Here is a 27,994-nt window from a genome sequence, read left to right on the forward strand (position 1 = left end):
TATGAGTCATTGCATCAAGACTTACTCTGTGGATCCATGCAGCACACGGAGGAGCTATCACAGGATTTAAACCATTTGTGGACAACTATTTACATGAAATGAAACAGGATTGAGAGACACAGACTGCAACAGTGGCTACATTTGTTTTTTAATACTTGCCTCATGTCATCTGAGCCGAACAGCATAGAAATCTATTGAGGTAAACAAACCAACATCTTACACAGCCAAGGTAACATACTAAGTTCCCTGCCTTCCTGACTACTGCGAGAATATGAGGCCCTACGGAGCCATGACTGTGGCTAAGCTGGTGGGAACGACTGAGGGAAAGGTCCTTTGGGTCAGTAGGTTGCATGTTGTTTTTATTTTTATTTTCTTTGTTGTGTGTGTTTGCTGCGAGCTGCAGCAGAGGCAACAAGGAGTATACACACCTACACCTAATCAATGTTAAAGGTGCTTTGAATGTCTGAGGTTTGGAGACGATACATTCATACTGCGGTAGAGGCACAGCTGAGGGACAGATTGACATCTGTAGTGGTGGTTTTAAAGTTAGCGATCTAAGGCACTCAAATGACACTATGGCACAGCTAGTTAAGAAAAAAAATTAAAAAAAAAAAAAAGAGAAGACTCACAAACACCACATACCACCACTCAAGGTTACACATCCAATAAAAAGGTACTGCACAAAGTCATTCACAGTTGCAACAAAAACGGAAAGAAAATCAGACCTGTGTTACATCCCTGTGAGTAAAAAAAAAACAAAACAAAAACAGATGTGAGCTTCCTGAAAGAAAAATCACTGTCCTTATAAACGCTAGTGAGGGGAGGACTGACACTGCTACTTTCTTCTCTATGTACATTGCACACACTGACTGCAGAAGGACGCAGTGTGCTCGGCCCAAAAAAGCCGCTGCGTCCCGAAGGGCCCCGAAGCCACTTTAGTGTCACCTTTTCAGGGAGAGATGCTGGTCGTGGTGGCTTTCAATCCGGCCCCTTTCAGACCAGACTCACATCTCCTGCAGTGGGTGGCTCATTTCAATCCTCTCTCTTTTCACTGCAGGTTCAGTAGGCCCTCTGGACACGTCAGCATCACTGCCCAGGTCACTCATCTCATCAGAGAAAGATGCATCTAGAGGCACAGGGAGAAAGGGAACAGTTGGAGTTTAGTATTAGGATGAGAGCTGACATTTGACTGTTCACACTACTAACCAGTGTGGAATTATAAGAAGCATAAAGACAAATACAGCTGGGCTTAAAGCTGCAACACTAATCTATCACCACAATATAAAAGGTCAGAATAAGGATTATACATAAAGCATCTTGAGATCAATACTGTCCGACCTCCCCACCCTGTCTGTGGCTCTCAGCCCCGAGCCCATTGATTCCTGCTGCAGACGGAAGTCTTTAACTCTTAAATGGTCCCACCCACAATGCCTTTGGGCACGAACAACATAAGTCCTGTTATTCCTTAACTGACAACACAGTTTTTTAAATAATAAGCCTCTACTAAACAGTAGAGATGTCTAAAAGCAGACTTCAATCTTCAGTCTTTTTTGTTACACATCCCTTTGGGGATAAGAGTGTAAACACATTTTAAATATAATCACAACAAACAGTTTTAAATGAAAAAGAAGTTACCAAACAGTCATAAAAATAAACATGTAATCTGCAGTTTAGTTTTTGTAGAATGAGACTGTGGTGGGCCAAGTTTTTTCACAAGAACAAAAGTTTTTTTGGGTGATTGATCCTCTTTTTGTGGGTTTCTACAATCATTAACTTGTTTTTTTTATTTTACATATTTCAATCTAGACACACTCTAAGGTAGGAGTGATCAAAGTGAGGGATACCAATGTCAACAAATGTCATTGTGCTTAAGTCTGGCTTTGTTGAACCATGATTACCACTATTATCAGTATTACCCTGTTTTCTTACCTGTTTTTTAAACCCAGAGCTGGTTAGCTAGGACACACCAAGACTAATATGAAAACTAGCACCGTAAATAAAGGCTTACCTTTTTCCATGAGTGAAGGCATCATAGAAGTCAGGTCACTGAACTGTGATTCAAGAGATGAGAGCACATTAGTCAACAAAACAACAACTTTCAACATAGTTTCCATCATCATCATTAAAGTGTTGTTTACAACCAGAGTAGAGCAGATATATATAAATATCTTCCTTCGTACCTCTCCCATGACAGCAATAGGAGTTTCTCCGGTGGCCTGCGCCACACGGTGTTCCACCAGGTAAAACATGTACTCATCATAGAGCAGGCGAATCAGGTGAAAAGAGCCAAAACTAGCTGCACTGCGCAGGGTCAGGTCTCTGATCACCATGGAGCTACAGGAAGGAGAGAGAGAGGGAGAAACAAACAGATAATCTATAAAATGCTGTTTGCAGTGATTTTAAGGAAAGTGTCAACAGCCTAACTGTTCCCCCTTCGTACCTGTAGAAGGACCATTTGAGCAGGAACTGGCGTGCAGCTTTGGGGAAGCTGGGGCTGCCCTGGTGAGGCTTCAGGACCTGAGTGACCACATTGTCGAGCCAGGTAGCCCACTGGTCCAGAGAGCTCTGCTGTTGCAGGGTGACCTTAAAGTCCTGCTCCAGACGCTGAACCACACTCTCGTCACACTGACACACCCATGATGCCTGCTCCTGGTAGACACAACAAACACACCCAACCGTATTCAGCACGAAACCAAAACACAGCAAGAGACGGAAAGCAGAGAGAGAGAGTCGACATGAGTCAACAGTCTGCACCATCTGACATTTTGACATGAAGCCTTAATGCTGAGTAAACAGGGAAGCTGTCAGACATGTTTACCTGGACGTTTGCAAAGTCCACCCGATTGAGGTCAGAGAGCATCTGGTTGATCTGGGAGGTGTTCTGGAGGACGGCGCGGGCCGCCTGGGCCAGGTGGTTCAGACTGGTGTAACGTCTCAGTGTCTGGGCAAACGCACTGACCACCGCCACCTACACCACAGAGCCAGAGACAAAGAGTCATCCTAAAAGTTTATGTCACTCGAGGTTTTTATGTTTTATTATTATAACCAAATTATGTCAGACTTAAATGGGACCAGTTTTGGTTTCTACTAGGGTTCTCTGTGCTCAAGTTATTTATTTGTCATATGCACAACAATTACAGTGAAGCAGTGCTTGCCAATGAGTATCTTAGATCTTAGGCTCCCTCGAACAATCCTCATTTAATATGTATACAAAGAAAAATCACAAGTACAAAAAGTTACAGCTTCTGGCACTGATGAGTTTCCTGTGTAACTGGATTGAGCAACATTTCATACATGCACATCCACTCACATTAACGTGGTGAAAATATGATGCCATATCTTGCATCTACATAAACAATCTTTACTGCATAGATCGAATCAACAGAGGTGGCAGGGACTGTGCAGATTAACACATGCCACAAATGGATCACAGACAGATGCATGAGATGATCACAGGTGCAAAGAAATGTGACAGATTTAATGATCTGTCGCTGAGATTTCCTTATTACCTTGGTGCGAATAATCTCTTGAGGAAAACTGGTCATGGCGTTAGTCAGCCAGCCCTCCAGACTCTTGGCAAAGTTACGGATGGCCTGAGTGAGAGTGCCTGAAGAAACAGAACAGCCTGGATTACAAACTGACAAAACCCTTTATTACTTACAAAGTTTTATTAAACACCTAATCATTGCTGTTTAAACAGGAATTTAACGGCACAGCTGACACCTGAATATTTGACTGTTGTTACCATGACATTAATATAAATATAAGTGGATACATATCTGTTTGCAGCACTACTCCAAAATTCCTTTAACTGCATGGCGGTAAAAGTACTTATGTGTTAAAGTAAGAAATATGATATTGTCTCATGCTTAGGCCACCTTGTTACTTTTTATTTGTGCTAACTTAATAACTCAATAAAAGCCTTGTGCTAATGTGGGAGAACAGGCTGGGTTATTAATGGACTTGACTGCAATTAACTGTGTATAAAGCATTGCAAGTAGAGTAGTGAAAATGCAGCCAACTGCAATATAAAAGACTCAACTGGCCTGTACTGTTAGGTGTGGTGTTAGTGTATTATTGAGGATGCAAAGAGGAAATCCTGGGACTTGGACTGTGCTGGATTAGTATTACTTCATCAGTGTGTATTCAGAGGTTTTAGGACCACAGACAACACGCACAAATGTCTCAAAACAGAGTATCCTGTTAAAGATAATCTTATTAAGATCTTAATGAATAAAAATATCAATAGTACTGACTGGGAACAGGACGCAGCACATCAGGGATAAGGATCTCTACCAGAGCCTGGTACAGGATGTGGTCACAGCTCCTCATCCATAGTCTGACTGGTTCGTATTTACACAGAGCCACCAGCTTCTCTCTGGGGATCACACCCTCCAGATCATCATCACTGCACACAGACAGGAGGAAAAAATGAAACTCAATAAAAAGGTTCAAGTGTTTGACTTGGTATACTATTAAAACAGACGCCTCGATTTAGCTGAGACATGTAAAATTAAGTAATAGTTTTCTTTTTAACAGTGAAACTCTTCCTGTATTATGTGATCTGACCTGCTGGGAATGGTAGTATTTCCGTCACTAGATGGCGGTGTTGAATACCAAAAAGTCTGCCAGAGTTTCTCAATGTAGTGGAACTGGAGGTTCATCACCACATCCAAAGTAGCCTGCAGGAGAGCAGCGAGGGAGGGAGGGGGTAAAAGAATGAGGGGGAGGGAGAAGAGAGGGAGGAAGGGGGGGACAAAACATACAGAGCTGAACCATGGCAACCAGACACACAACAAAGTTTCTACAGGCAGGCAAGCAGCCTCTCGCTCACTCCAGGCCCTCCTGGTTAGACAATGAGCCAGCTCAAACACAACTCCCTGCACATTAATCATCAGGAGGATCCTAAAGGCCACGTTTAGGCTTCATCTGGAGGGTTTTTTTTTTAGTTGATTTCACTCACTTATTTTTTTTCAACTTGGTTTCCTTTATCAGGCAGATTAGTCTCATAGATTTATGTGTGCATTTGCCTCCTTTTAATGACGAGGCGCTGACCCTAACTAACCCATGTGATTTCCTCTTTCCTGTTCATATGTATGAGGCTCTTAGAAAGTAGAGTATACTGCACACAAGTGAACACTGAGTGCAAAGGAAGCGGTGGCTAGCTGGTGATCTAAAATGATAAACTACAGCTTGAGTGTGAGTCAGAAAAAGCAGTAACCAGGTTCTAAAAAGAGTTAACAGATAAACGCTAAACCCCAACACACATATATCAAAGTAAGACAAAAACCAGTGCTGTAGAAGTTGCTGAGGACATTCACAGGAGCAAACGTCAGCCTGACTCCACATGAAACAGAGGTCAAACTCTCTTGTTTCTGAGCTCAAACAGTTCAGTATATCTCTACGTTGAGCGTCAGTTGAGTACGAGCGTATGATTCACGCTGTGCCCAAAGATTCTCTTCTTTCTCTATCTGGCAGGACATGCACTTGCCGCTGGATCTTGTTACACAGCAGTGTAGGCTTCAATCACATGATATGTTTTTGCTTCCTCTCCAGCCGTTGCCATGGCAACCTTGTTTACGGTTGCCCCAAGCAACAGGTCAAACACAGAACTCCAAAACAAAAGGAGAATTCCCCATCCCCTCTAAACAAGAATGTTTTGCCTCCGCAGTTTTGCGCCACGCAGGAAAAACAACTTGCCTTCAAGAAAAGGAAAAAAAAGTGTGGAGGAGAAATACCACATGTTCACATGCACGGTCATACACACAGACGAGTGGCAGGCAGCAGAGATTCACAAATCTTAACCCCTCACATCTATGCACACACACAACAACTACTGTGGTTTATGGTGTGATTTATTACCCTTGAAGTTTTATTAAACACCTAATCATTTGTGTTTAAACATTAATTTAATAGCATGGCTGATACCTGAATATTTGGCTGTTACCATGACATTTATAAATACATGCCTGACAGTGGATACAAGTCCATTTACAGCCCTGCTCACAAACTCCTTAAACTACATGAAGGTAAAATAAGAAATAAGATTTTTTTTTTTAATTCTTGAGCCAACTTGTTATTTTTATTTGTGCTTTAACTTTAAATGATATTCATAAAAAGTCTTGGCTAATGTGTTAACAGGTCACTGTTGGCTCAGAAAAAAAGGAGAAAAAGTAAAATGCATAAACATTAAACAGAGGCAATGAGAGCTGTGAGAGTGACAGAAATGCGCTGGCAGACAAAGACAGGAGCCCATGTGCCTGTCCACAGACAAGGCAGCACAAAGGCCCAAGGGGAGGCCACCACAAAGACACCAAGATGTCCACCCAGCGCGCTGAAAGGTTAATTGGCATGTCTTGAAAGCTGCACAGAGATGAAAAGACGGCTGGAACAAAAGGAGCGTGGTGAGGCTGGACAAGGGGAGGGCAGGGATAATATGATAAAGCCAGAGCTTCGCTGCTTTAATCACAGCCTCTCTCCTGCCTGTAAAGCCCCCAAATTTTAATGTTCAATATTATTTCTACTCTTTTCACTGCCAATCCGTTTCATCCCGGAGGGTTATTCTTCTGCCTACTCGAATTCATTGTCCAACCAAGAGACTATGAATTATGCCCTGCAACCAGTGAAATGTCATTACGCAATATGCCATTTCTTCATAGCTCTTTCATCATACATTTTCCTAAATACAGTTCCTCATAAACGCTCAAAGCCAGACACCTGTTGACTGCTGTAGTTTGCTGTAGTTTTTTGCCTCTTTTTTAAGGATATGTATCAGCCCTTATCAAACCAAGTCACCACAATAAAGCCAGGATTATTCTAGATTTTGCAGGTTGTCAAGAAATCCCTTGAAAAGTCCAAATCAACATTGTTTTGGCCTATTGCTAATAAAAAGTATTAACTAATTCAAAGTCAATCTTAAAAAACTGGGTCACATCACAAATATGGTTAGTTGTTTTTTTTTTTTTTTTTTAAATAAAGGTTTAGTATTTTTTTAAACAGCTAAGAACTGTTTTAACCAAATGATACTCAAACAAGGAGTAAATTGTGTATTTTTAGGGGACCATTTTCAGCAATGGATTTATACATGCTGGTGCTCTATTTACAGCAGCGGGACAATGTCTGTGGGATCGACTTGGAATAAACAACAGTGCCAGTGATCAATAAAGAAGCATGTTACACTTGAGACAATCAAACTTCAGTTAGCTCCCTCTGAAGCCACATATGCAGTAGTGCTCTGTAAACAGACTTTCATGTGTAAAATTAGAGGAGGTCCCCTTTAAAGCTGTTCCATTTATATACACGTCAACATGGCCTTGGTTACAAACATATTCATAGAGCTCTACCTCGCAGTGGTCTCTGTAGAGTGTCTGCAGCTTCTTGATATCATTCATGTTGATACGCTCAGGCAGAGGCTGGGTGCCCAAGTCAGGGTTGGGAAATTGAGGCAAGGTGTGGGACGTATCTGCATAAAGTAAAAAAGCAGACAGGTGTCACTCATTTCACTCACACAGACAGACTCATAGATCCTGGAGACCGAAATCACATGAAAGCTGTACGGCCAGATCATCTAGTGTCAACAAAGAAACACATATCCTATAATTTTCTCAACAAACAAGATGCTTGACAGTTAATTTTACCAGTCTGACAGTTAGTACATGTGTTTATAATTAATGTTTGAGTAAAGCCAACATGTGGGCAGTAGCTGTGCCACATATGATCTCACATGCACTGATTTAATTAAAAGGTAAAAAGTTTGTAACTTTATCAAAGATGGAATCAGAAAATGATCAGAAGAAAAAAAGAAGGAGTGAGACTTTAAAACACTTCTCTAATCTTAAGTGTCAATCATTTGTAGACAACTAGTTGTCGTGGCAACCACCCAGCTCCTGTCCTTACCTATGTACTGCTGGTGGTGTTGACTCTGAGCGGCCACAGACTGCTCTGGAGTGCTGTTACAGTGCTGAGAGCTCCCACACAGGCTGTCAGACATACCGTCCACCTTCTGTAGAGGTTTGAACCTACACACACATTACGAGACATGGCAGGTATGTTAGCTGGTTTTTAAAGGAATAAGAAGGCAGGAATATGAAAGAATGTGCCATTGAGGGCTATGTAGGTTTTTATTCCAATGAAAACCCACACAATCAACTCCCACATAAGCACATCTTCAACCAAAGTCTGAATTAGTGAATAACCAGGGGTGTGTTTAAAAGGAAAATAGCATTCGCAAACAGTTGTTTCGGGTTACTAAAATGAGTCTTTCCATCAGTGCAAAATGTTTGCCTCAGCTTGGTAGGTGTGTCATGGGTGAAAACCAATACATTCATAGTGAAAACACAATGCAGAAGTGACCTATATACATACAAACTACAGAGAACACTGAAGAGTAACTTAAACCCAGGGCTAAAAAGCATTTTTTCCACTGTCCTCTCTGATTGAAAGTTTCAAGTCTCTTTCATCTCTGAGACACTGTGTGGTCAGAAGTGTGCTTTGTTGATCCTGTAGCCACAGCCAACAGTGATGTCATGGTGTACTGACACATCTCAGAGTACACTTCTACATCACTGCAGCAAGGTGAGAGACATCAAGGAGGTCAGCAAAAACAAGATTTTGACTTGACAACTATACATACTATATATTTATCATAAATCCCTCTCTAACATCTATTTTATTTTGCTGTGTAAACATGAACAACTTTGTCCTTCATACAACTGTATCTATTCAAGTTTTTCACTAGAAACAAAATTTTACAAGTTTACATTCTATACACAGCAGTATTAGTGACAATATACCTTCCCCCATTCTCGTTTTACTGAATAGAGCTTGAATGCATCATAATGTAACTCAATGCAACCCTCCCAGCTGTTAATTCCGACCACCAGCCACAGTTAACTGGCTCTCCTGCCGATTTCAACACAGATTTGCTGTTCACAGTGTCGCTTTATCAGGGAAAACGTGTCAATAATGAGTTTACCACATCCCTTCATCCCTATGACGTCGCGGGGAAGATCTCTGTTCATCCCAAACACTTTGTCTATTGTCCCTGGGAAGCCGTTAGTTTTGAACAGCTCTTTTTAGCCTATGCACAATTAATGTGACACAACAGAAAAACATCAGCCACCGCCAGTGGTGAATGTCCTCTTGTTTGCCAATAGGCCGCTGGCAGTCAACAAGGCGAATATCAGAAGATGCTGATGTTCGGCTGATAAGTCGGTGCATCCCTAATCAAAAGTTAAATTTGTTTAACTTGTGATCTTAATTCAAGAAACACTTAAGAACAAACTGTTGCCATCTGACAAAATAAATAACAAAATGGCACAGGATGTGACAAACAAATGTGACAAGCTGCAGAACAAAGGAAAGGAAAAGTTAAAAATAGCAGACAGGGAGAGAGTGCTGACCTCTGTTTCTGGTGGACAGGCTGCTGCCTCATGGCCATGTACTGGGTATCTTCCTGCAGCCGGTTCAGCGGTGAGTCTGGCTTCACCCGGATGCCATAGTAATGATACTTAGAGTTGCCTCTGGTAAATTCATGAGAGAAAAGCCAGAAACCAGTGAGGAGGAGAAGACTTGCCATCAGTGTAATCACTATCATTACCCTCTTCCATCAGCAAGTCTCCAATGCCTATAAGCATCATCAAACTCGTCACATCTATAATGATTACATGATTACAGTTATCCGAATCGTCGGCATGGGCAACAACCCCTTCCTGTTTGTACCTGGTGCCGAGGCGGCGGGTCCTCAGGCCCATGAAAACAGAGCGGATGAGCTTGCCGAAGGAGGCTGCGTTGACCGGATCCAGCTTCTGTTCCTGACAGTGCCTTAAGTAATGGTTATACAGAGAGCACCGGGGCAGGCTCACTCCCTCCGCTGTCTCATAGTTGTCCAGCAGCCACTGCAGCTGAAAACACACAGAAGAAGAAGACAGAGTCACACAATGAGTGAGCACCAGAGAATGAACTCTTCTCTCTGATAGTCATCTGGCCAGAAATGAAGAGGAGCAGTGCATCTTATTATCACATCAAAAGACAAGATAACGCACTTCACTCACACACACACACACACACACACACACACACACACACACACACACACACACACACACACGCACGCACGCATATATTGCATGATGACCTGTTTTAAGAGGTTAAAAACCGATGAGACCATTGCTCTCCAGATGTGGCTACCCTTAGGCCTTCATATTCTTGACTGATGCAGTACGTGACTACAGCATAAAGCATGGCTGATTGAGTGAACACTCAAACATCTGAAGTGCTATTTATTCTATCGGACATGTCTCTAAGAATGTTATTATTAAGGAGGACAAAGTGATAGCTCTGTCTGGTACAGCACAATCATAAAGAATTTGCATAAAAAGCTCAAATTATAAAATTGCAAATCAGATTTAAAGCAGATACCTCAGACACTATTCATACAAATGATGTGGAGATTGTGAGATCACAGCTGAGGTTAAGAGTTGGAATGTAGGGAATGAATTTAAACCACAAATTTCCCATGTGAGTAAAAGTCTGGATGGAAATACTACATGAATCTTATTTCAATTTCATTATACGTTTGAGTGACAGCCTCTCAACACAGAGGAAAGGTTATACTGCAGTAAGCTTTTGTGACACTGAGCGCATGTCTTGGTGCACTTAGAAGTGAAATAAACAGAAACCAATCAATTTAAGTCCATGCAAAGTATTAAGAAATATATTCAAGATGCATTATTAAGCAAAAGTGATAGCCAATGCAAGTTCAGATCAAGGATGAAAGCTAATTTAGACAATTACGCATGTCAGTGGGACAGTGCAGAGAACGTAAAGCTAGCAGTAGGTAGTGTGTTTAACTTTGCAGAACACAAGTCGAACACACTGCCTAAATGCTAAGGGCTTTTTGTTGTTGTTGTTGTTGTTGTTGTTGTTGTTTTTAATTTTCTCTCATGTCCTTTTCAAAGAAAGTTCCTGGTTGACTTACATGGCTGTTGAGCAGGCTGCTTTTGTGACTTGCAATTCCTTCAGACTTTTGGAGGTTTTCAATCGCCATTTCAAGCTAAAGAAAGAAGCATGCAAAAAAAAAGAAGAAAAAGTGGACAAAGAGAAAGGAGGAGGCAGGAGAGTGAGAGAGATAGAAGAAGAGAAGGGGACAGAAATAAGCAGGGGTATATGAAGAAAAACACACACACAAAAAAAAAAAACAGATAAAGGAAATAAGACTGTTAGCGAGCAGCCAGATCTCTGCATTTCCATTAAAATCAGTCAGTGTTGTAGCCAAATCCATTATTGGCTCACAAAAGCATGCAAATCAAGGGACTCATTGGGTTAAGCTGCTCAGTGAAGGTTTGTGGTCAGACACTCTAATGTATGCAAATAGGAACCACAAACAGGGGCACAGGTCACGTGAAGTTTGAGAACGATAGGTCAACAAGGCCTGACCCAACCCTGCTCCATCCCCAAAATTTATCAAACAATGTAACTTAGAAATAATATTTGAAAAACTAAAAATCACAGAGAGTGAGTTGTAACTACAACAGAAGCAAGAGTGTCATGGCATTAAATACACTAGCATATTATTCTGTCTTTGGACAACAAAAAATAATGGAGTCCAACTGGCGGGCAAAGTGAATGACAAAACCAGGGACATTCTGTTGAGCTGTAGAAGAAAATCAAGTCAAAAAAAGAAAAGATATGTGGTATTGCAGCCAAACTGGAGACACAGAAGAAAAGGAAAAAGAAGCAGGCAGCGTTCCAAGCCTTAAGAAGGCTCTAGAGGGCTCATGGCCAAATGGTAATGAGCCCCAGGGGTTGCTTTGTTTCGCAGGGCGCTCAAGTGCCTGTGAAAACCTCTGAAACAAGGCAGTGCTGAATTATTTAAGCCAGTGTCCCGATTCTACAGGCTCTCTGCCCTGTACTGCTCTGCTCTCTGTGTGTTACTGCAAAGCCAGGAGGCCCCAACTCAGGTTGCTGTAAACCCTGTGTGTCTCTCCCTGCCTTTCAGGCTTGTGCGGGAGCCTGGCCAGACTGAACACAGGCTCAGGTAGCAGTGATGACAGCTAGCACCAGCGTGCGTCTCACAACACCATATGTTAGTGGGGATCTCTGCTCAGTAAGCCATGTCGTACTAGGAGTTAGTACTAACAACTAATTTATGTACTTCAGAGAAAAGAAACTTGAATTTGAGCGCATAGCAGATGAGAAAAGACAAACAATCCCCAGAGTATATTTGGTCAGTTACTCAATCTTTTGTTTGGTGTAAACCTCTGAGTCACAGTTTGTTGTTTTACCGGCACATTTGCCCATTCTATTGGAAAAAAAGGTGCTTCACAGTACCACAGAAACATTGGTATGGGTGTTGCTCACCATAGCTGAGGAGGAGCGTGATGAGTGCGATATGTGGTTGCGGCTTCCCTCCATACTGCCTCCATGAATCAGGTAGGTGCTTCCGCTGGAGATGATGTGGCTGCTGCCCACGTCCATAGCGATGCCCACCATGCCATGAGGGGGCACCCCACCACTGGCAGAGGAGACCACCGTGGTGACATGAGCTCCACTGGCCTGCGAGTCAAAGTAGGTTCCCCCACTGCTCTGCCCATACAACTGAGCCTCGGGGTTGTAGGAGTAGGCTGTTCGGCTGGGGGGAGATCATTATCATGAGCTGCCGGTGATGTTTTTTATGATGATGCTAAACAAAGTACACGCAGGCTGATGGAGAGCATTTACACTCTTCTGATTTTCACTTCTTTGTGCAAGGGTACAGGATTACAGTACTGTAATCCTGTACCCTTGCACAGGATTACAGTACTGTTTATACACAGGATAATCAGGGTGTCTACAGGTATCAGACACTTTAAGATTTTTAAGGCCTTTCAAGATACTTTTTTACCAAATTTAAGACTGATTTTTGGACAAGTATTTTTGGACATTTTTGGTAAGTATAGAGGTAAGCAGGGATGCAACTAACAATTAGTTAATTGTCAATTAATCTGTCAATTATTATCGTAGGTGGGTGTTATGTAGGAATATGGTTATTACAGTCAGTTGGGTTAATCTACATTTTGCCTACAGGTAAATGCAAGTATAAAGTAAAAAACAGAGATGGATAAAAAAGAAAGATGGAAAAGATGGATAAATGAAAATAATAAAATGTTTGAAGCGATTAAGACTTTTTTAAAGAATATTCAATGACTTTCAAGGCCTTGTACTTATAAAAATCAAATTTGAGCCATTTTAAGACTTTTTAAGAGCCTGCAGACGCCCTGATAATCTTGTTGACACAAACGGTAATATAACTGATGTCATGAAAATATTTGGCTATGCTGGAGTCAAATTAAACATCAAACCGTGTGAAAAAAAATCACTTTGGCTTCAATTAGCTTTAATGGCATTTTAATTAGAGACACTTTAAAAGCACTTGAATTCTAAAATGATGAGAAAAGTGGTCTGGAATGTCTTACTTGCCATTATGCTTTTTAATCCACCACCTATTTATTCATAATTCAAGATTAATTTTGCATTTGGAGAGCAGCCAAATATTTTTGGACAGTGCTGTGTCTGTTTAATTTGAAAAATAAAAACGGTTTTAAATTATTTTATTGACAAAGTGGCATTTTTAACTATGGCTGACATGTTTAACTCCCACAAACTAAACCAAATAGTTATCTTTTACTGTTATTACTATAATCTATTTCAGCACAATCCGATGTTACACTGGGATTAATTAAACTTTATTTCATAGTGTACTTGAACTACACAAATAAAACATGTATTGTTTTCCTTCATTATAATTGTGGAGTAATGTAACATTGCTTACATAGTTCCATTAGTGTAAACAGTCTCTCCACTTTCTCCTACATATTGGACCTGGGACGGGTAGACATGTTGAACCTGCTGCACCTACAGAGAGAAAACAGGAAATCAAAGCAGGAAAAGGGAAAATCTTTATTCAGGCCTCCATAAGTGAGTCTCCAACTAAAACTGGAAGAGTAAATGACTCCTTTTAATCATGCAAGTACTGCGTAAAATTAAAACAGGCAGGCATGTGCAAACCTATTACAGACTATATGTGAAGTGCAGTGAAAAAGTCTGTCTACCCCTTGGTTTTTGAAAAATTACTTGTGTGAAACAGAAGACAGATATCATTTAACATCAAAAGCACTGCCTACCTTTTATAAACCTACCAATGTTAATTATGCATGTTTATCTAAATAAATATGTTATTGTGAACATGGATCAGGGGATTTGGAACAATGCTGGATGGGAAAAAAAGTTGTTAAGTTGATGAAAATGTACATTTTCCCTGAAATTTAAAACAACATTGGTGGAATCATACCTGAATTGATTCAAACTTAAACTGATAAAGACATACATGGGGGTTAAAAAAAGACAAGGTTGAGTTGACAAACATCACAACTGATAACAAATGATATACTGAAGAATAAACAGTGTGAAAAGCAGGTAATAAGCTGTCTGTCTGCTATTAGTTGATCATTCTGGCATATGACATCACCTAGAAATATAAGGCTGGTACCTAAGATGAACTAATAGCAGAAAGTCAGGTCAACTCCTGGTTTTCATCGTTAGACGCAAAACAGCACACAGATTTTTTGTTGGGATTTGGTTCAAGCCTCCAAGAATCAACGGGCTTCGCAGCAATTATACCCTGGGACCCAGAGAAGACTTTATGACATAAACACCATCAGAAAAGAAGCAGCTACAAAGCTAAGAAAAGTCTTCATCGTCACACACATTTAACTTAATCTTTTAATTACCAAAAATTGGGGAAAATTGTTATTTAGAAGCTACCAAGAGTTGTAATAACAAGTTATTTTCATGTTATTCATGTACGCAGGCAGTGGGCCAGGCTCAGCCAGAGAAAGACACTTTCGCACAGGGGGCACAGGAAGCAGGAGAAACATTTTGGCACATGCTCTGAATGAGCAGTATGGCTGCCATGTTTGGGATCTTCATTCCGTGTACTTGTACTGGTTACTGTTTAACTTGTTTACTAAGGCCAAACCTACATTATTGACTGCTATAATTTAATTGCAATGTAAATTCTGACCAAAATGAGATATGAAAATTTGATCAAATATTTGTAAATGACACAAATAAGTCCTGGTCAAACAGGCTATATGCTCATCTCTTTGTTACATTATTGGAAAAATAATAATAATACTTTAAAAAAAAAGAACAGTATAGGACTCAGGCTCAGTCACAAAAGTCAAAATAGGTTAATTAAGAAAAAAAATGCCAAGGGGTGCACAAGTATTTTCACAGCACTGTAGAAGTATGTACAGCACTGTGTACCTGCTGAGGGACCTGTTGAACCCTGGGTACTGAAAGCTGCTGTACTTGTCCTCCCTTCTGAGCTGAGCCTGTAGCTTGAACCAGCACCCTCTGTGTGGATACAAGACATAACTCAATTACATAGGTATGCACGTACAATCACACATGTACAGACTTAATTGTAAACATATGACAGTCAACACAAGACGGGAAAACATTTCAACAAACCCTCCTCCTCAGGACTTTTTTATGATTTATGCTCGTACAACAGACAGAATAGACAGTACTCACGTCTCCATGCCAGTCATATCCCTGAATGTCAATACAGGATGTGTTTAGTTCAGCACTGCATTTTCACAGTGTGCGCCTCTGACTGTGCAGTTTCTTTTCAGACACCATGCACAAGTACTACTATAGCAAGAAGCTCATTTGATTTCCAAGATAAGTAGTCTTCAAAACCTAACGTTTGGAAAGATTTAGGATGGAACATAGAACCCTACCTGCTGGGACGCTGGGACAGGCTGTACCACCGGGGCCTGAGCTGAAGATGATGTCCGCAACGCTGCCACGCTGGTCGTGGTGTCTGACCCTCCCTCGGAGCTCTGCATGCTGGTTTGCACGGGAGACATGAATAAGTGGAAAAAGACATGAGTGTGGGGGTGATTCAACATTAGACTGAAAAAATACTCTTACAGGTAATGCTGAAGCTTGAAAGAAAAGAATAAGAGTATTCCAAGCCTATACACATGGACAGCTATACTAAATAAATGTGCGTCCACTTCATCCTGGCTCTCTCTTGGAGCCACCAGGCCATTCATTGTGCCCCAGGGGGTTTCTGGCTTTACCAAGTCAAGCTGAGTCAGTGAAGCTCTCAGAGCCCCAGAGGCTGCCCACCTTTGGCCTTAATCACTGGGAAAATAAGCAGCCCAACAGTATTACACAGACACTCCTGGTCCTGCTGACAGATCAGACCCAGGTGGAAAAGTTACAGTACAGTTCATGTTACCAACAGGACTGAAATGCTTCCTGAGGACCAAACGCACTGCTACCATTCGGCTTTCCACTGGGTGACAATGTGCACAGCATAGCAAAGGGGAACTAAAAATGGAGTGACACAAAGGCTCTCTTTAAAAAAAGGACAGAGAGGGAAAGAGCGGGAGTAAGGCAGGGACAAGAGAAGAATGGAACTGCAAGGGGGAGTAAGTAGATAAAAAACAACTTCCCCACTCCCTTAAAAAAAATAGAAAAGAAAAAACGAAGGGGGGAAAAAGATGAAAATGGCAGTGGGGCTCCAGCCCCTGCCAGGGTCCTGATGATATCCAGTGATTGTTTCGAACGAGAGCCGTTCTCTGAGGGCTCCAATAATCCAGCTGATATGAGGAAATTCCTCAATGCTTTGTAAACGTTTGTCGGTTGCTATGGTGAGGAATCCATGACGACCACCCCCAACTCAACCCCCCTCCTCCCCTTCCCGTTCACTCCTCTATTTTCCCCCCCTTTATAAAGCTCTTGCACAGGAACTTTCGAGTGCGACTGCAAAGAGAAGAGGGGGTGGAGGATTAGAATAAGGGAGAGGGAGATACGGCACAGTTGGGGGGTGGGTTGAATTGATGAGGAGAAATCCAGGAGCAGCAGGAAAAGTCAGTAGGTAAACGAGAGAATGGTGTTCACCGGGAGCATTACAGCAAAGGACTGCAAGACAAAACCTGCTCTAGACATGCTGTGATTAGTCATAACACAAGACATGCACTACAAAGTTATTTTAAGTCAGAGAAAAGATCTGACAAACACTACTTAGGCTGCAGTAAGCGGGAGGCTGAGCTATTAGATACAAGCAACAGGTGCAGCCATTCTTGTTTTTTGCGTTCTTAAACACCAAACTAAACTTTCTGATGGGGCTGCATGATTAAAGCTATTAAACTTTTTCAGTTCTCTGCTTATGTAAGAATTGAGAAAACCTTCCTCCATCCGTTGCATCAAACCACGTGCTTCAAATTCATTCATGTATATCAAGGCTTTCTTATATCATGTGACAAAATGAACTTAGACAGAAACAAAGCTAACATGTGACTTAGAGAAGAGCAGAATAACACGGGCAAAATGAGTCAGAATCAAGTACACCACCCCGCCTCCTGTGATGGAGAGGAAGAGGAAATAAATGTAACCAAACCATAGTTCCAACCAAAATGTTGTGCTCACACCAAAATAGGAGTCACATCCTCTTTTGTGGAACATTTTCAGAGTTCAAGGCTGTGCTGATACAGGATAACACCACTCATTTATACAACCACCTAATTGTTGCCACTAAATACAACATGATGAAGCCATCATGGGCACAGCCACAAGATCTACCACCCATAACCAAAAGTTCCCAAAGGCAAAAGGAGATTGCTAGGGTAAATGTTTACTAAAAAATGTTTTCCCTACAGCTCTGTACACAGAATCTTTAACTGGACAAAAAATAGTGATTCTTATTTTATGCAGCAAACTATGCAGGACAGCTTTTGACAAGTTCAAGATTTTGTCCGAGGCTACATAAATGTTGTCTCACATCAGAAGTGAATCTGGCACTTTCACTTTTTTTCTATATTGAGTGTTAATTATAGTATCGGTCCAAATATCACAGCTCTCTATGATAGGTGATCAAAATTCAAAGTACTAGGACATACAAACTGGCAGTAAACATTACACTGTTGATCTTAAAAGCTATATCAAGAACCAAAGAAATCAATCAGATTGGACCTTGAACCTCTCTGTATGCTATGCTGTTGGACCTCATTAAAGATTCACTACCTCAATTTTTTCAAGTGACCAACAGCACACAAATACACATAATTAATTTCCCTGCTAGCTGCAAAACTAAAATATTTAAAACTCAACTCTCAACAGTGTTAAGTTTTACACATCAGCAGTAACTTGGGGCGATATAAACCCCAAAAGCCCTTGACTCATTTCTTTTACAGAGAGTCTGGGGGAAAAAAGCAAGGTGTACCCAGGCAGGTAGCTTCTATTCTCTCTTCAGTCAGTTTTAGCTCTTATGCTCGGGGAGGTGCTACAGAGTCCCTCTGGCAACTAAAAATTTATTTAAGAAGTCCTTCATCCCAAGTGCCATCAATAATTTTAACTCCACAAAGTGAGTGATGAGAGCCATGGGCACTGTCATAAACTGTTTTTAATGTGTAATATGACCTTGTCTTTGTGAGCCAAAGACAGATTTCCACCCTGGTGGGAAAAAAGAAATACCCTATTCTAATGTATTTCAGATTTGGGGGCTCTATTGGATGCTTTATCAAAATCCTAGAGTGTACCTTTAAGATAGAAAAACAACAGATTTGGGTGTGCCACCACTGGCATTTTCCATGCATGGAGATTTTGCCACAGGCAAAGGCACTGCACTGCCTTCATGACTAACAGACTGAGTGGAGGAGGCCTATGTTGAAATTCCTGATATGTGTCAATCTTCAGACACACATGGTCTTAAGCACCATATGCAGTCTACCCTGAGCAGCCCTCTGAGTCCAACTTCAATGTATTTGTTAGCACAGGGCACAATTACCACTTATATGTGAAGGCTCTTATATTCCATTAAAATTCTTCTTCACACTGCTTTCTTGTATGTTATTAAAGTACCAAAAGACCATTATCAGTCTGATGCTAACAAGGAGGGGGACATTTTAAAAGTTGCTGCATTGCTCAAGCATCTTTCTGAAGCAAGGAATTTGTCTACGGAGTGTCACTTGAGTTATAAATAAACCTCTAACAATCCCATCATTTATCTTCAGACTTGTCATTTTCACCAAAGGAAGTAACACAAGCCTGAGGGCTTATTTATGCCATTAGGGAGTGGGTGGCATGGCAAGATGGTGGGGAATCAGGAAAGAGAGCACTGACCTGCATGTTTTTATCCATTAAAGCTCAATTAAAGCACTGGCTTTAATAGATATGGTGAAGTGTACCAAATCACTGACTTGAAGGGGGAGAGAGGAGCCTTTCTGCTCAGGGAAGGTTAAAAGCCACACAAATTCCCCACCAGCAGCTCTGAAAGGCACAAAGGTAGAACACAGCAGGAGACGTAGCACACTGCTACAAAACTGCTACTCTGGATGGGCTGCTGTCTAGGGCCAAACCTTTCTGCTTTAAACGCAGAGACAACTTCACACACACAAGTCCGTTTTCATGTCTGGCCTGTGAGCCTGGTTTCATTCAGGCAAATCCCAGATGAGCACTTAACAACATTACAACAACAGCCCCTCCTTTCAAGAGTTACCTGAGTTTTAAAAGCTAAACGGAAACAGGAAAAGACACATTTCAAAGAACCCAAAAGCCTAACAAAAGCTCATTAATGCCATAGTCCACAGTGCTAACAGTGCAAACTAGATTTAAACATATGTCACTGACAGATCTAACTTAAACAGGGCTCAATCAGAGAAAAACACATACAGATGTTCAATTAAAAGCAGGAGCCCACAGTCTTGGCTCATGTTTGCACTGGCCCACATTGTTTGCAGAGCAACAACGGTTGCTAGTGGCAACACCGTCCACTCCCGTTTCCAGGAGCCTGTTGCTATGCAACCAACAGAATACTTCCCAAACCAAACAATGCCATCCCCCCACCTGATCCCTCTATCTCACGCTAAGTAGAAACTTACAACAATAAATACTATGTAAGCTATTAATTTCAGACACCAGGGGACACGGAGGTAGACTTATTCCTGTGTTGCAGTTAAATAAAAATGTACAGACTTTATGCTGGTTTAGACTTGATTGAAGAGGACAGGATGAAGTGCTCTGTTTTTATAACTACTTCATGCTCAAAAGAAGGAGGAATGTTTAAGTCATCACGGAGACAACAGCTAATTCTTCAAGGTTGCTTTACACTCATGCCACCCAAAAAAAAAAAAACCACTTCTAAAAGCAAGTCAGATCTATCCAAAGTTCCTCAGGCAGAGGAGATAGCAAAACAGCTTGAGCAAAGCAATACTTTTCCCAACCCTGGGTAAGATAAAACAAAATAAAGCAGAGACAGCCACTTGTTGCTTTTAAAGGGATATGTATGGGGGACAATTGTACAGCACTTTACATATACATATATATATATATATATATATATATATATATATATATATCTTTGTCACACCTTTTTGTGCAAAGAGGAGCAACAGGTCTCTGATGAAGCTTCAACATGTGCTTCCTAATTTCAGAATTATGTTTTTTTATTGCATAACAAATTTTTTCTTTGATTTAATTTAAAAAATCTATAAGATCACAGAGGCACACGTGCTCACACAAAGAGCGAATTAAGATATGATAAGAGATTTCCACAACAGAGGCTGTTCTTCAAGCCTGTCTCATTAATTCATGGCTAATCCAATCAAAGCAGCTCTTGGGGTCTGCAGATGGCAGAGTTTAAGGGGGAGAGAGAGTGGGAGAGAGAGCAGAAATAGGAGGCACAGACCATTGCCTCTGATCCAAGCGCCCCCCCTCCCCTCTCCAGCTCACCTCCCCACTTCTGGTCATCAGCACAACCTGTCCACTCCGTCACCATGTGCGCTGCAGGCCTGACAGCCACAGAGAGAAAGATCAAATCGTTGCCATGGAGATTGTGTGTTCGCCCATGCTCTACACTAGCAACTTCCTCCCCCAACGCCCTACCTCTCCTAACCCTTTCCAGATTTCCACTGCCCCCCCACCTCCACGCAGCCCCAGCCCTCATCCTTAACATTCAAAATCTCGAGATGAAGAGTGAGAATTTGAAACTGAACATTTTGTGAAGTTAAACTGGAAAACATAACAAATGCGAGCTGGAAAGGAGTGGGGGAGATGGTCACAACTGGAAATGTAATCAGGCTATACTCATACGTGTGGGCGTCTCTCTCTTTCACTGGGATTTATCCAGTGTGATCCAAGGCTGCCATACTGATGACACAAAGGAGGGAACTTCACTCAAGTTACCTGGAAGCAGTGCTATAAAAGTTGACGGTTATTAAGTGGTGTACATTTGCTTATCTACTATATTGAAAAAAGAAATGCAACGGGACAGAGTCTCTGTTTTATTTTAGTTATTTTTGCATTTACATCCATTAACAAAATGGTTTAAAGTTTCAATTATAGTAATAAAACATTTGTTCTACCAAAAATAACCATTCCTTCATTCATTTCATTCCTTTAAGGTTCATTCTGACTGATAATATTGTAAATTCCGCAATACTGTGATACTATGAAACCATGATATTTTCTGAGACAGTTATTGTACTGTGAAAATCTCGTACCATTGCAACCGTAGTTGAGACCTAAGAGAAACTGGAAAATGCTAACATTTACAGCTCCAATTCTTGTGTATCTGTTTAGTTCTTAATTTCCAAAATGTGCGGCATACCCAAAACCCCATTACAACCATGTCACATTTTTTTCTGATCCTTCAAATCACTTCAGGGCCTTTACATTAGTATCCGCACATCACTGCTAAATTTCAATTTCAACAGGCACAGCCAGATCCGAAGTACATAGTATGGGCCCAACTTAAAGTTATTACATCACTGAACATATTAACAGAACCAGAGAGAACTCACAGAGCACATATCTTGGCCAGATAAACTAGTATTTCATGAGAAGAAAGAAAACATATTTGAAAATACACTTGTGATGTTGAAATTTCTGATTTTTTTTATGGTGCATCCACAAGGATCCAACATCTAATCATTTATACCTTGGGCCACGGCCAAGTGTTTCACCTAATTTTATGAAATGTGTTAACAAGTTAATGAGATTTTTTGTTAACTATCATTCAAAAGAAAAGACTGCAAATATAACCTCCTCGCCGCAGGTAACGTTGCGGTCTATTTGATTGCGTTAAATCAAAACCAGTCACCAAACCTGACATCTTGGAACAGATAAGTATCCTAACACTTAAGCCTAGCCCAGACTTGCATTCTTTTCTGTGGAAGTACAGCGATACTCACTCCAAATACAAAATGGTCACACCAACATTCTTTCAATCTGCTTTCACTTGCTCTTTTTTTAACAGGTGTGTTTCCAACCTGTGGAGTTTTCTTTCATGGGGAAACACATCTGCAAAGATGACCTCAGATGCTGGCAGTACGCAGCTTGACCAATGAACTTGAGATAAGCATTTTGTTGCACTGGAGGAGTCTGGCTTTCTGGCAAGCATTCACTCCACACAGATATGACTGAAAATCATCATGCTGTATGTACAGTATGCTTTCACAGGCACTACTTGACACCAACAATGAGTCATCAGTTAATGCTTGAAATCTGAGACAGATCCAAGTGTCTGTTGTTCATACAGTGAATATTGCGCCATGCTGAATACTTGCCCTCAGATCTAAGCATTTAATAATTCTTCAGCACAATAAAACCCTGTAAAAGACACTAAAATATAATTAACATGTGTGGCTGATTCTGCATTTGATAGGTCATTCCACAACAGTGGACACAAGTAGTGGGGTCACTACCAATCACAAGAGTCAAGTCTGCAAACATGTTTTTTGTAGTAATACTGCTTTAGTAACCCACAGCTGCAACACTTAGGTGCCATTTAATGTCGTTAATACAGTGCTGTCTTAATGGTGATTGGTGATTCAACATAGAGCAATGTTAAGACAGCAATAAAACTCATATTTTTGAATCATTTAATCAAACTAGCATGTAACCCTAAATTTACTGTGATCAACCATTCATAGAGAAACTTAACAAGGTCTGCATTCTAAACCATCTTTTCTACAGCCAGCAGCCAGATCTACTGACGTGCTTAATATTAGTAGCATTCACACCCTAATGGCAAATCCTATTCAGTCTCATTTCCAGAACATTAACCATAAGATTACCGAAGGATCTAACAAGTGTTCCGCATAACAATTTACATCAAGATGGCAATGATAGATCATACAGTAAGTGGTGGTGACAGGATTCAGTTGACGGCCTATCTATTGGTCTGCATACTTATGCTCTTTAAGTCCAGATATTTCTTATCTAGTTGCTTATTTATTTCTATAGCTGCAATGATTAATCAATTGTCAACTTTGAAATTAATCTGCCACTAAATTAATAGTTTATTACTCTGAGTACATTTTTAAGAAAGAAAAAGTCAAAATGCTGTAATTCCAGCTTCTTAATTGTGAGGATTTTGTGGTCCGTTTCCTCTTTGGGTTGTGGACAAAACATCTACGGACAGCATCTTCAGCTTTGGGAAACAATGATGGATATATTTCACCATTTTCTGACATTTTAAAAGACCAAACAATTAATCGATTAATTGATAAAATAATCAAATGATGAATTGGTTTGGTAATTATTGGCTTGCCTTGCATTTTGTTTTGTTGACAGGTTTTTCTTTTTTATCGAAAATAATCCATAGGTTTGACTACTTTGTCAGTGGCAACACTTCACTGCCAGGCCTACAACCCTGACTACACTTTGCAACACTCTTCCTCTTCAGTCAGGTGACACAGATGCTGTTAACTGTTACATGAAAACAATTAGCATAGAATGCTGCTTTTAAATTGAAAATTGCAACTTTAACATTTCCTCTCCTTTGAGGTCAGTGCGTGGGAAGAGATGGTTCACAAAGATCGGGAATGGGATCTGAAAGCTGCACTACACAAGGACATCCGCTATTACAGCGAAACCAGGTTGTTTCCACCTGTGACAATGGCATGCTCTGCACCAACTCTCCTAATTAAAGAGCTTCTGAAAAGCAATGCTCAAGCCCCAGCTAATTCAATCTAAAAAATATTGTCTGGGTCTACTCCTTTCCAAATCTGATCAAATCTCACTCTGCTAAAAGGCCTACTCTTGGTTCTAGTAATTATTCTGTTGTCGGTTTACACTGACAGAAGTTCTTTTTTTAAACCAAATAAACATCTCTTAACAAACTAGCATAAAACTCTACAAAAGAAAGGAAAAGTGGGGAGAGGATGGGGGGCTGCTACTATCCCTGCCTGAAATAGAGAGGGAGGGGGGGTCAGCCATTGTAATGCAAATGTCACTGCCTTGTCTGCTGTTTGTGGCAGGAAATTTAATTAGCAGTTGTGTAGCTACGATATAAACAGGTGGAATGTTAAGAATGCTCGATGACACACAGACAGACAGAAGAGACAGACTGAAAAACATTTCATTTCACAACAAGTTTCAACTTGTTGCCACTGTGCGCGGGCCAATCAGTGGCAACATTTTTTTGGTATATGACAAGATTTGTTTCTTAGTATCCTAGCAGCGTAAGCCTTCAATGATTTCCAAAATCTCTCTAGCTGGAAGACGGGATGTGAGAGTCACAAGGACACTTAAAGTATTTTCCTTTCAACAGATTCTTATAAAACGGTAACAGCACATCACTTGAAATGAAAAGCCCTTCACAAGTAAATGAATTATGAAGATTATGAAACTGTAACATTTCATATGAACAAATAGCACTATTAATTTCCACTTAACAAGCCCCACAAGGCATTCTCCTCTCACTTCTTCAGCTTTGCTCTGTGATTTTCTGACATGCCTTTGAGTAGAATTATGGGATAACCCATTAAATCTGTGTTAATATCAGAAAATGAAAAGTACAAAAGACAGGCAGTTCGGTTAGCACAGCAGGAGGTAAATGCAGTATTATCAACTGTAAACAGCAGCGACAAAACTGATGGCAGTGACTAGGTCCGTGTCTATATCTGTAGCAGGCCACTGGATTGAGAACTTCTCCCCGGGGCAACAGTAGGCCTCATCAAGATAAGCTAAATACAGCATGAGCAAACACACATACACAAGCACATCCACACAGCACACACACTCTCACACCACATACACACACGCAGAACATGTGACCAAAAGCTGTGTCAGGTCACCCGCTGCCCAAGAGACCACTGCAGCTGTCCTATTGATAGCTGAACTGTACTACACAAATGGGTCCATTAAACACTCAAAATGGCACACGAGTAACGGTGGACACTGCTAGACACACTTATACAAGCAACTGCACAGATAGCTTAAAAGAGGGCTAGAAGAGAAAGGGTTAGGCCTAAAGAAGCAACATCTCTGTAAATCATAGGCCAGTGAGGCTTTAGTTTCTGAAATGGACCTAAGTACAACCACAATCACATATTCCAAGTGAAACTCAGGGTACAGTCAGACTACAAGTGCTCTACAACTGAAGAAACAAAAAAACTGACATTCTCATTGATAATTTCATGCACAAGCTAGTGAAAAATGTCAACATAACTGTCCAACCATCAGCCGCTTTCCACTTTGTTTAAGTCTCCTCTCTGAGCACCATTTCTTTCTGACCTGCCTCTGCAAGCCAAAGCTATTCACTCTTACCACAAAGGGAGAGATGAAAATAACCTGATTAAAAACACTGACTTTTAAAAGAATAACATTTCGCCCCCTGGCCCACTCCATCCCTTTTCTTTCCATGACTTGGGTGTATTTGTATATCAAGTTGCCATGTAAACATAACAGTGTCACGCTCAAATTGGGGGGTGGGGTTGGTGGGGGTTACACAGAGTTTCAGCGCTGTCATCTCTTTATTTTCTTTGTAGCTGCAGTGAGTTGTCTGACCAATCAAAGTTAGGTTTCTTTCTAACAAGCAGAGTCTTCTCCTAATGCACAATCAATTCATCCCTAAAATATTCAGACCAAAAGGGAGGAAGCTTCATAAAAATATAATGCAGAGATATTAATTATGATTAATATAACCATACTCAAACCTGTGTTTTGACCCCTTCATCACATAAAAGGAAATAGATATTGGGCTGCATTGATAATACATGTCTTTAAATGAATCATTCAGCTCTTCATTTACAACAGGAATACTTTATGTAAATACACATTGACAGTTTATGACTCAATTCAGCGAGCAGAGTAGGTTTTAATTGGAGAAATTTTCATGCTCAAAGGTTCTTACTTGTTTGCTTCAATAGCAAACAACATTACAAATGACCGAGCACCTGACGGCTGTCTCTGAAAAGATAGTTCATGAGAATTAATGTACCTCTGGGGACAAAAAGAGACAGAATCCCAAAAGGAGGAAAAAAGGTATGCAAAGTGATGGAAACCAGCCACAGCCACACTGTAAAGCCAATGAAAATGGGAGGGGGGGGGGTTAAGATCATTAGGGGGTCTACATTTCCTTGGTTTCTCATTATTACCATAGCACAGATTGATATGTGCCTTCAGCTCTGAAGAGAGGTCAAACAGCAACCCTAATGAGAACTGCCATTTAAACAATGAAGCAGTGTCACTGCTAACAACTTGGCTATTAGCAAACAATTTGCCTATGGGTCTGCTCAACGGGTAAAGCATCAATAAATCTGGAAAGATTATAGAAGGAGCTGAATGAATTGTGAGTGAATGAAAGAAAGTATATAAATCTGGGTCCAATTCACTGAGCTTAATATGTAGTTTACAAGTGTGTCTTAATTGGTGCATGGTTTTAAAAAGCACATTGAAAACTACACTTTAAATACTCAAGACTGTAAAAACAAGACAGAGCAGTATAACAGAACCATCATAGCACCACCTAGCTGTAACATAGGTGGAATAATAACACAGTTATTCAAGACATTTCTGAAATATTAAAAACACCCAAACTTTGTGAAGTACCAACTTTGTTTCCTTAAGAAAACAAACGTTGTATAATCTGATTGACGGACAAGAGTTCATCTTTATAGTTTATCATATCTCTCCTGAGATAGAGACCAGTGGAAGCACCAGGTTTGGTAACTTAACGTTTTAACGGTGAGTGTCGCAACGTCGCCGGTAGAAGTTCACATATTCGTACTCGACAACGTTATGTTTTTAACCCCTATGATGACAAAATTAGCGAGTCCAAATCACGTAAAAGGAGCTGGCAAACTCTCTGTCAAAATGAAAGTTGTCCTCCTGCTGAGTTCAGTTTGCTCGCGGCGGACGTTAACGTTAGTTGCAGTTTGAGCACCAGCACCGACGTTGCTAACGCTAGCTAGCCACATTTCCACCTGCTTGAAAACGGTTGTTGAGAAAGACACACCGAGAATGAAGTTAGTCAGTGTTGTGACAAACAAGACAGAACTGCCGTTAACAACGCGACAAACGGTTGAACTCACAAGTGGACTCGCGCTCATCGCTGCTGGTTGGCTGGGTTAGCATTAGCTGTAGCTTCACTGGTAGCCTTACCACCCATCCTACTGAGACTGAGCTGGAAGTGCGTTCACAGCTCGACACACACACTGCACAACGTAGCAACAAGTGTAAAGTGATATTGAATCAAGCTGGAGTTGGAGTAACGTTGCCGCGGTGTATAACGTTCAAGCAAAGTGCAGCGAAATAAGTAGCAGAGGTGAAACATATTTTTCCAGGTGCAAAAATCTGTTGCCAGCAATAGGTGAACGACATTTAAATGAGGAGTGAAAAGCCGTTCTCAACTTGTGGCCGTTGCCACAAAGAAGGGAAAGTTATGTTGTGGAAAATAACCAAGACTGCTAGCAACGCACTCAACCCCGGAGCATTTGTCTCCACAGTTACATGAATTCAGCATCTAAATTCTATAAAGATAATAGTCACCTTTGCCTTGAGAAAAGTTCTGCCCTGGCTCTGCTCTCTTTCCCCTCTCTCCCACTCGCTCGGTGACTTCCAGATGCTGCTGCTGCTGCTGTTGCTGAGTGTTGCGGCCGTTGGTAAGTAACTGTCTCCACGGCTACAGTCACTATGGCGCGACGGGGTCTCGAGG

General features: G+C 41.0%; 1 protein-coding gene across 3 annotated transcripts; it reads right to left on the bottom strand.

Annotated features, from left to right (window-relative positions):
• Positions 1-594: 594 nt before the first annotated feature.
• On the bottom strand, positions 595-27,992 carry rfx2 (regulatory factor X, 2 (influences HLA class II expression)). Of its 3 annotated transcripts, XM_049586937.1 has the most exons (18): positions 27,829-27,992; positions 15,786-15,894; positions 15,307-15,396; positions 13,811-13,893; positions 12,361-12,631; positions 10,979-11,053; positions 9,721-9,902; positions 9,402-9,521; positions 7,897-8,018; positions 7,344-7,462; positions 4,570-4,682; positions 4,257-4,408; positions 3,510-3,607; positions 2,819-2,968; positions 2,441-2,649; positions 2,181-2,334; positions 2,009-2,051; positions 595-1,126 (listed from the first exon to the last, which is right to left on the bottom strand). In XM_049586937.1, exons 2-18 carry the CDS (start codon positions 15,891-15,893, stop codon positions 1,005-1,007), a joined length of 2,211 nt encoding a protein of 736 aa, XP_049442894.1. In that variant the 5' UTR covers position 15,894; positions 27,829-27,992; the 3' UTR covers positions 595-1,004. The 3 variants fall into 3 exon arrangements, with proteins under 3 accessions (XP_049442894.1, XP_049442896.1, XP_049442895.1); XM_049586939.1 differs by lacking the exon at positions 15,307-15,396; XM_049586938.1 differs by lacking the exon at positions 10,979-11,053 and having other exon boundaries at positions 27,829-27,991.
• Positions 27,993-27,994: the final 2 nt, after the last annotated feature.

Source organism: Epinephelus fuscoguttatus, linkage group LG10 (genome assembly GCF_011397635.1).
Source record: "Epinephelus fuscoguttatus linkage group LG10, E.fuscoguttatus.final_Chr_v1".
NCBI lineage: Eukaryota > Metazoa > Chordata > Actinopteri > Perciformes > Serranidae > Epinephelus > Epinephelus fuscoguttatus.

Bases quoted from the DNA above. Each gene is read 5' to 3' on its own strand.
- rfx2 (XM_049586937.1), bottom strand. From the start codon at position 15,893: ATGCAGAGCTCCGAGGGAGGGTCAGACACCACGACCAGCGTGGCAGCG. The intron at 9,903-10,978 runs GTAAGTCAACCA...GTGTGTTTTCAG, and splicing joins GCAGCCTGCTCAACAGCCAT to CTGCAGTGGCTGCTGGACAA. The intron at 2,650-2,818 runs GTAAACATGTCT...TGTGTCTACCAG, and splicing joins TGGACTTTGCAAACGTCCAG to GAGCAGGCATCATGGGTGTG.